The sequence below is a fragment of the Orycteropus afer genome, unplaced genomic scaffold (assembly GCF_000298275.1).
Source record: "Orycteropus afer afer isolate SDZICR_OR568_19922 unplaced genomic scaffold, OryAfe1.0 scaffold00111, whole genome shotgun sequence".
Classification (NCBI taxonomy): domain Eukaryota; kingdom Metazoa; phylum Chordata; class Mammalia; order Tubulidentata; family Orycteropodidae; genus Orycteropus; species Orycteropus afer.
Genome location: NW_006921698.1, coordinates 8,321,689 through 8,331,546, shown reverse-complemented (window position 1 = coordinate 8,331,546; position 9,858 = coordinate 8,321,689). Strand labels below are relative to the sequence as shown.

Here is a 9,858-nt window from a genome sequence, read left to right as displayed (position 1 = left end):
GGAAGCTCACTCAGGAGCTGAGAGCAGAGAGCAACTTAGATAAAGAAATAGCAATAGGGGGCAGGAAGAGTGAAGTGAGGGTAGAGGCACGTTCACACCTTAGCGTACATGCCTTTGGGCCCAGTGTGAATTTAAAGCATAAAAAGAAAGAGGCATAAATTTTGACGAGTCTTTACACAGAACAAGGCACCCTGTTGCCACAAAGGTTAAAGTGCTCAGCTGCAACCCAACGGCCTGTGGTTTGAAGGCACCAGACACTCCACAAGAGAAAAACGTGGCAGTCTGCTTCCCTAAAGATTTACAGCCTTGGAAGAAACTCTATAGGGGCAGTGCTACTCCGTCCTTACAGGGTCGCTGGGTCGGAATGGCAATGGGTTCAGGGTTTACACAGATTACCTAGTTTAAATCTCACGACAACACTAGGAAATCCCCTTTTAGAGACCAAGAACTGGGGTTCAAAGAAGCCAAGTGACTCTCCCCTGGGCTCACACCAAGCACCTCAAATTCCAGGTATGTGGGAGCTCCAGGGGCAAATTTCAGTGGGTCAAGGAGGAGAAGACATGCCCAGCTGCCTCTCAGAAATGTAGGCCTAGTTTAAGGGCCTGCTAATGCTGCCAGCATAGTGTCTAAGGCACTGGACTGCCGACCACAAGGCTGGCGGTTCAAACCCACCAGCCACTCCTTCCTACTCCTTGGAGGGAAGGTTGGGCAATCTACTTCTGTAGTGATACCGCCTCGGAAACCCAAGGAGAGGTCGCTATGAGTCGGGTTCGACTGGACAGCAATGAGTTTGGTTTTTAATTTAATACAGCCAGCAGTAGCAGGAGAAGCCCGCACCCCCTCCCCCCTGCTATGCGCAGCACTGGCCAAAATAAGGTAGGTCCGCGCAGCGACCAAAGCTGGAAGCCAAACGCAAACTGTCGGCGAGAAGCACCCGCTCCCCCCGCCAGCCCACTTGCTGTGGGAGGGGTTTCTCACGCCACCCGCTCCGGTGACTATATCGGAGGTCGGAAGCAAGCGGGGCGAAGTATGAGTCATCCCGCCTAATTCCTCCTTCCTGGTCCCATCGCCTCCGCACACCAGCCCCCTCCGGAGCTCGCGCTGCTGGGAGCGAAGACTCGCTCCATCTTCAGACTCCTTCACCAAACCCCCTGTGTCCTGCGGAGGAGAAGAGATAGACGGGGCTTGTGGCCAATGAGAGCTTCGCTCTCTCATTCGCTGCCCAATGGGCCGCGGTTTGGAGGCCGGGGCGGGACTAGGAGAGCAGAAGAAGGCGTTCCGGGACTGGCTCACCGCACGGAGGCTCTAGGACTCTTTAGAGCTAGCGCCTCGCAGGAGTCCGCGCCAAGGCAACGCGGGAAGGCGCCAACACCGCCTCCGCCGCCGCTGGCCAAGGTGCTGGACACTAGAGGCCCGTTGGCCACCTCTCCAGTTCAGGCACCTGCTTTAGCTGCCGCTGCTTCGCTGCAAGCCCAGTCCCCATGGAAGAGATGGAAGAGGAGTTAAAATGCCCTGTGTGCGGCTCCTTCTACCGGGAACCCATCATCCTGCCCTGCTCTCACAATTTATGTCAGGCGTGCGCCCGCAACATCCTGGTACAAACCCCAGAGTCAGAGTCCCCTCAGAGCCGTCGGGCCTCGGGCTCCGGAGTCTCGGACTATGACTACCTGGACCTGGACAAGATGAGCCTGTACAGCGAGGCGGACAGTGGCTATGGCTCCTATGGGGGGTTCGCCAGCGCCCCTACTACGCCGTGCCAGAGGTCCCCCAACGGCGTCCGCGTGTTTCCCCCGGCTATGCCGCCACCGGCCACCCACCTGTCACCGGCTCTGGCCCCAGTACCCCGCAACTCCTGTATCACCTGCCCCCAATGCCATCGCAGCCTCATCCTGGATGACCGGGGGCTCCGCGGCTTCCCCAAAAACCGAGTCCTGGAAGGGGTGATCGACCGCTACCAGCAGAGCAAAGCCGCGGCCCTCAAGTGCCAGCTCTGCGAGAAGGCGCCCAAGGAGGCCACCGTCATGTGTGAACAGTGCGATGTCTTCTACTGCGATCCGTGCCGCCTGCGCTGCCACCCGCCCCGGGGGCCCCTGGCCAAGCACCGCCTGGTGCCCCCGGCCCAGGGCCGCGTGAGTCGGCGGCTGAGCCCGCGCAAGGTCTCCACCTGTACAGACCACGAGCTGGAGAACCATAGCATGTACTGTGTGCAGTGCAAGATGCCGGTTTGCTACCAGTGCTTGGAGGAGGGCAAACACTCCAGCCACGAAGTCAAGGCTCTGGGGGCCATGTGGAAACTGCACAAGGTGAGTCCTGAGACAAACGAACCCTAACTCCCCGTACCGCCTATCCTCTGATTTTCCGATAGACTGTCCACCTCTTGCTCACAGTACATCCCAGAGGGGGCGCAATGCACCGGCCTCGGATGTCTGCCTCCCTGGTCTGGTGCATTGCAGGAGGTGCGGGGGAGCTTTGAACGGCGCTCAGGGAAGTTGAATGTCCCCAGGGAGTTCTCGCGGGGAGGCCTTAGAGTAGGTCTCCTGGGGCGCCCTGCCCTCGAGTCCGGCGCAGGGCGGCCCCTCTCCGCGGTGGACCTGCAGCCTGAAGCTGCGGACCGGGTGCGGAAAAAGCTCGACGTAGGTGGGCACAAGCGTGTCAGTGCCCAGGGCCACCCGGCACGCTTAAGGGCAGGACCTGCTGCGGGTCTCGGGCGTCGGCCCCTGGTGAGGGGTACGAAAATGAGCTTCATGAGGTGGTGGGGTCGCGCTGACAGCGGGGGCCCGGCGCTGCTGGGTTGGCCCGCGCCGTGAGTCACGGCGGGGGCGAGCAAGCCGCGGGCAGCGGAATACAGATAAGCCAGCTCTGGGCGAGACTGGGCTCCCCAGCCTGAGAAGATTCTGCGTCCCAGTGCCTCGCGGTCAGGAGGCGGAGCCAGGGGCTAGAGAAGGTCCGGTTGGGTCTGTGATCTCCATAGCAACACGACTTGCAGGCGGAGGCTCTGACCCTTCCGGTGGGGACCAGAGCAGGAGTGGCAAGACTGGAGGTTTCTGTGCGGTCGTGGCCTGAAAGCCAAACAGCTGCACCTCCCAGAGCAACCCGCTCTCCCCATCTACACTCAAACACCAATAGCTCCAGAATTCGCCCCTTTTCCTCTTTCAGTAATTGTATGTACAAACTCTGTGACACCTGTTACCAGATTTATCCCTCTGGTCTCTTTTAACAGCACCTGCACCTAGGCTAGTGTCCAGAAGAACGCTTTTAACAAGCTGTTAAGTCATGCTATCATCTAGTCAAAATCTTTCAGTGGTTCCTCTCGTTTCTCGGACCGTCCTTAGAATGGTTACCAGAACCTATATGACCCATTCTCCCTTAACCTCTTCGACCGCATTTCCTCCCGCTAACTACCCACGCTGCTCTTGCTGTTCCTCAAATACAGCCAGGCAGGCACCTTCCCGCCCCAAGGCCTTTGCATTTGGAGTTTCCTCAGCCTGGGATGCTCTTCCTCAAATCCCGATTCTCGGCTCCTTCAATCTCTGCTCAGATGTCACCTTCGCAATGAGATCTTCTTGACCATAACTGCTGCCACCCGCCTCAGACACCCCTTAATTCCCTCCCTGCTTTGTCTGCGTAGTACTTATCACTTTCTGACATGCTATGCATTTTAATTGTCAAGTTACTTTTGTATTTTTCTAATGCTTTTCCCTTCCCCTTCCAACTAGAAAATGAGCTTCATGAGGAAAGAGTTCTTTATAATGTTTTGCTCACCGCTGCTTAGAAGGAAGGAAATCATCTTTGAGGAGATGTGCCTAAATTTGACTTTTGCTTTTTAAACAACCCATTTAGTTGAGGGTTAGGAGGGCAGAACAGAGGGTTCACGATTGTTGGAGGAAGATTTCCGTCACTTCACTGTGTTGCAAATCCAAGGATGAGGCGAGGCAGTGAAGACGCTTCCAGGCCTCCACTGTGGCCCTGCACTAGAGGTCTTCCTGGGAGGTGGAGAAAGGCTGGCCCTGCACTCAGAGGTCTTCCTGGGAGGTGGAGAAAGGCTGGCCCTGCACTAGAGGTCTTCCTGGGAGGTGGAGAAAGGCTGGCCCTGCACTCAGAGGTCTTCCTGGGAGGTGGAGAAAGGCTGGCCCTGCACTAGAGGTCTTCCTGGGAGGTGGAGAAAGGCTGGCCCTGCACTCAGAGGTCTTCCTGGGAGGTGGAGAAAGGCTGGCCTTGGAGCAGGGGCCCTGGAATTGGGGCTGGAACACTTATATTTACAGCAAGGAAAATAAAGTAAAACATCACCATTTTCAGCAACCAGCAGAGGTTTTCTTAATTTCTGATCCCAATTGAATGCGACCTGTGTTTCCAGTCATTTGTATTCTCACATATAACTTAGAAAACCATATTAGATGGAAATTTTATTCAGTACAAATCAAGCCCCACTAGGTACATGCTACTGTTTTTAAAACACTTTGATTTAAAATTTTAAAAAGGACATATTTAATTTAGAAAGTTTTTTAAACCTTAGTTTACAGCCAATTTTTTCCTCATATTAAGATTTCAACTCTTAAACTGATAGCTATGTTGTTGTTGTTGTTGTTGTTATGTGCTGTCGAGTCGGACCCAACTCATAGCGACCTCTCCTTGGGTTTCCGAGGCAGTATCACTATGGAAGCAGACTGCCCAACCTTCCTTATGAAAACTGATGGCTATAGTCAATGTGAAATTGCTCCAGAAAAGTATCTTTGGAACAAAGAAATTAATTGCCCTATCTGGAAAAAGAACTTAAGAGTCACATGCTAATTGGGATGGTGGAGTCATAGAATTATTTTTCTGTGGAGAGGAGCCTATGCTTTATTCATAAGACCAAAAAAAGCTTTATCTCTGTCAAGCCCAATGTAGATATTTGTTTTATCAAGAATGGAAGTTGTAAGTGCTTCCAATAGTGGTGCTGACTGGGTTGAAATTTGGATGTCTGCTAAAAAGGAATTATAATCCTTGGGACACAAGATAAGTAGGCAAGGAAAAGAGGGTTGATTTTGGGTGACTCATGGAGGGAAAAACAAGACCATTTCTTCTCTGATCTTTTGCACTTTTTTTTTTCCCAAAAAATACAAAGTAGGTATAATGTTTGTTCAGTTAATATCAGGATCATGAAACTTCCAAGAATAAACAAAGCAGAAGAATGACAGATTTTAACATTCACTTGTCATCTTTTAGATGAACACAAACATCATTCCTCTCTCTTATCTCCGTAACAAGGAAATGAATGTGTTAATGTACAGTTTTCTCATATAGTCTATTATATTTAATGATTCCTCTATCTCTGCAAAAACGCATAGGACAATTTTTATGTCTTTCAGAACATAAGAGAACAAATCATTTCACTAAGTAGTTCTAACAAAGTTTGGGCAGTTATTTATCAATGCAAGTTATTACTAGACCTGAAAGTGTCCATTAATATTCTATCATATTAACAAATCATATCTACTGATAAAGAAAATCCTGTGAATAAATATTTCCCTCAGGCACTAACTCAACATCTTCCATAGTCAAGGAAAATAGGCTAAAATTTATTTTTTAAGGTGTTTTAAAAACAATTGGTTGAAATTCACTAGTTGTCAATTGATCAATTTAAAATATTTTTCAGCTATTTGTAGTTCTGATCTTCAAAATCCATGTAAAATAATAATACATAAAATAGCCTTACACATATCTAGTAACACTTTTTATTTAGTGTTGTTGTTATTTGCCATAGAGTCGGCCCCAACTCCTAGCGACCCCTCCTTGGGTTTCCGAGGCAGTTATCACTACGGAAGTAGGATTGCCCAACCTTCCTTCCAAGGAGTGGCTGGTGGGTTTGAACCGCCAGCCTTCTGGTTAGCAGTCAAGTGCCTTAGGCATTATGCTACCAGTATTAGCACTTGCTATGTTTCTTTATCCAGCTTAGGTTGGTACGAAAATGACTTTGTAGGCTTAAAAATAGGCACCTAGAACCACTGTTAGGAGCACCGGTAACCAAGAACTTGGTCGTTCAAATCCATGAACCATTTCTAGGGAGACAAGACCTAGATTTCAGCTCTTGTAAAGACTGTAGCCTAGGAAACCCTATGGGGCAGTTCTACTGTGTCCTACAGGGTTGTTACAAGTCAGAATCAACTGCATGGCACACACAACAGAACCACTATTATTACTTGTAATTTTAAGCAGTTCATATTTCTAAATCCTAACATTATCCTTCAACTTGTGATGTGTTTTATCAGTAATATATGTGTAACCATTTTTTTGTGCTTGTGTTGTTAAGCAAGGATTACCTTTCTCTTTCTATCCTAAAGACTGATTATTCATTCTGAATCTTGTCTCAAATGTTATTTTCTTATCTTTTAAAAAATTATGATTGGCATTGTAAGCAGTATTTTAAAATAAACCGTCAATTGATATGCCTTCAAACCATTCTAGAAAACAATCTGCTTTGTTGTATGGTGACATCTCATCAAATACTTGTATAGCAAAATGTTATTTGATGTAACAAAAATGATATTTGGATACCTATATATATCAACAGTAAACATTATATGTTCCAGATAGCATATGTTCATGTTTTTTTAATGTTTTTAAATTTATTTCTGGCACAATCAGAATACTCTGTGTGAAATGTAAACATTCTCACAGGTATTAAGGAGAATGTTACAAAAAAGGGTATTGCTCCTGTTTGTACTGAGGTCTAACAGAAAGAGCTAGATGACAGGTGGTCAGGGTTCTAGAACTGATGCTTCCATTTACTTGTGGGTGACCTGAAGCAAATTTCTTAACCTGTGCTTCTCACCAAAAAAGGATGTAAAGGATTTAAAACTATATTTTTTAAAGTATTTTGAAAAATAATTAAAATGTTTACTAATTCCAATTCGGCACAAGAGGAAGACTTTTTTTTTTTTTTCATATAGAACAGAAGGTGGTGCCTCACTAGTTAACAATTACCCACATAAAAAATCTGATCCCCCAGCTTGGTGTACTCTGCTAGGTTCTCTAAGAGCACACAGGTGCAATGTAAAGGAGAGGCCAAAAAGAGTGAATTGTATCCTCATGGTGCCAGAGGGGATATTCTAATTTAGCTCAGGAATGAGAATACTGTACAAAGATTTATTTACATATTAAACAATAATAAATGTATTTTGTTATCCAAATGAAAAAACTAAAATGATAGCTAATATAATTCAGTTTTTTTCAGCTTCTCCAAAGAAGACATTATTATCACTTTGAAGTGACAGAAATTATTTTTCCAGTGTATGCCACAAAAAGATCCTATTAATTAGAATTTCAGGTCAAATCACCGTTTGCATAAAGTGAGAGAAAATGAGATAACAGCCATCTGTTATTGAGGAATAGAAATAATGTACAGACAATAATTATCTTTACCATCTTTACACTTTTCTCACCTAAATAAGTTAATGGTCTTTTCAGAGTGTGTATATGCATATAACTTAACTTTGTCACAGAGGAAGATAGACTCTACTGCATGATAAATATTTAAAAATGAAGTAGTTCCTGGACTATGTATCTAATTGCTTCCATGAACTGCCTCCTTTGCCATGAGACCAGAAGCACTGGATGGTGCCTGAACAATTTGATCAAAGACTGTATAGCATAAAACAAAACAAAAGGGATAGGAATGTGGAACAGGACTTCAAATTCTCATGGAATCTAGACTTTCTGGAGCCACAGAGACTGGTTGACACCAGAAAAACTATTGCCCTGGGGAAATCTCTAAACCTTAAGCTGAAGCTATCCTGAAGTCATCTTTAAATGAAACAATATTTAGCTTAATTAGAAAAGAATGTGTGCCTTGATCATTGTGTCATTTTAAAGAATTATCTATATGATCAAATTGACAACAGCAACTTGAAAGGTTAGATGAGAAACTTAGGGAGCGATGAGTTTGTGTTAATGATGGTGAAATAATTTGGAAAAGGATATCAAGAAAGGTGGCACACCTTAAAGAATATAACCAGAGTCACCGAACTGTACATGTAGAAAGTGTTGAATTGGTGTATGATGTTTTGTTGTATATATCTTCACCAAATTTGTTTAAAAGAATGATATAGTTGTAAATAATATCATTTCTATCAGGGATTTTTGGTTATAAGAAATATAAACCAATTTAGGTGATCTCAGAGGATTTCAGGGGAAATGAAACAAAATAAAGGCAGAGGAGAATAGAACTGGAAAGCTAGAGACTAACTTTATTCTGTGAATCAGTCACCTTGCACTAAATTATGCTATAGTAACAAGCTAGTAACAAATAATCTCTAAATCTAAGTGCCTTATAGCAACAGCAGTTAATTTCTTACTCACATCAAAGTCCACTGAGTCATCTGTGGCCCTTCTCCATGTCATTGTTAAGCCCAGCTGAAAGAGGAGTTCTGGAATATGCCAACCTTATGGTAGAGGGAAAAGAGCAGTGCAGAACCATCAATAGCTCTTAAAGCTTTGCATGTCTCTTTTGCTTTCATTTCATTGGCTAAAAGAAGTCATGTGTCTAAGCCTGATGTCAGTGCAGCAGGAACTACACTCTTCCAACAGAGAGGTAACAGCAAATATTTTAAACAAATATGCCATCCATCACACTGCTCATTCTCTCATCTCTGCTTCTTTTTACTTCTTGGTCTATTCAAGGTCCAACGTGACTAAACACCAGCTTGGCATGACATGTGAAGCTGTATTGGAGCCTGAAGCAAAAGGAAAATCAGTAAACTGATCCTGTCTTGCTATATTTTCATCATGATTTTTTACATTAATTTTGATTTTAAAATATTGCATTAAAATATTATTTATATTGATTGCAGTTTTTGGTGCCTCCCCACCCCCACTTAAATTTGAACCCAAGTAGAATGTGTCTTCCCTTCCCCCCAGTCCTGTTGCTGACAGATAGTACCACTTGACATGACTCCCAGGCTTACTGTTCAGCAGGAGGAAAAGGCCAGGGCAGAATGCCTACCAGAGTGGTGTGAGCAGGGAGGCATTAACTAACAAACATCTCTTGTGTGAAGAGAAAGCCATTCTGGGTGCAGAAGAGGGCCCTCTTTCCCTGCCTGGATCCTTTGCATTTTAATTATGGAGGAAATTTCTTGAGATGGTTCCAAAGTGAAGCAATAGAGTTGTTGATGAAAAAGAAGACAGAGAAGTATAGAGAAGACTGGCAGCTGGAGTTCAGCGCGCCCTCTCTCTGGCAACACCCCCACCACCAAATTGTTGTGTTGTGATTCCTATTGCTATTATTTACTAAGATGAATGTGGCGATGTAAGAGCAAAGTGGTTCCTCACTTTCCTTGTGTATGAATGGTGGAAGGAGACCCCAAACCAAACCGAACCCACAGATGCTAAGTTGACTCTGACTTATAGCAACCCAATAGGACAGAGTAGAACTGACTCTACAGGGTTTCCAAGGCTGTAAATCTTTACAGAAGCAGATTTCTGCATCTTGCTCCCACGGAGCAGCTGGTAGGTTCAAACTGCCAACCTTTCAGTTAGCATCCAATTGCACCAGCAAGTTTTCTTGGGAAAGGGGCAGAAGGTGCTAAAACAGTATTTTGCACAAATTTTGGATATGTGCTTCTTTTAAAGTATACAGTTGGTGATGGCAAACATTAATCTACAGGTGGATAGATGGGTGAACAGGCTGAATGATCAGGTATGTCTAGGCAGGGGGAATGTGCCAATGACCATATATAGGGTTGGCAGACGATGTTTCTACCTGTGTATTTGTATGAGTTGTAAGAATGTCCAGGTGTATAGTAGCACTGACAGGGGACAAGGTTGTGATGGCTTCTTGGCACAGCCAGCTACCCTGAGAGAGCAAGTAGTTGGACCTGTGGG

At 45.6% G+C, this 9,858-nt stretch overlaps 1 protein-coding gene across 1 annotated transcript in view; it reads left to right on the top strand.

The window, feature by feature from the left end:
• Positions 1 to 1,481: 1,481 nt before the first annotated feature.
• Positions 1,482 to 9,858, top strand: part of TRIM9 (tripartite motif containing 9) — a 180,950-nt gene continuing 172,573 nt past the window's right edge. The window contains exon 1 of the mRNA XM_042781364.1: positions 1,482 to 2,303. Coding sequence (XP_042637298.1) covers positions 1,482 to 2,303 — 822 coding nt within the window. The remainder of the gene's footprint in view (positions 2,304 to 9,858) is intronic.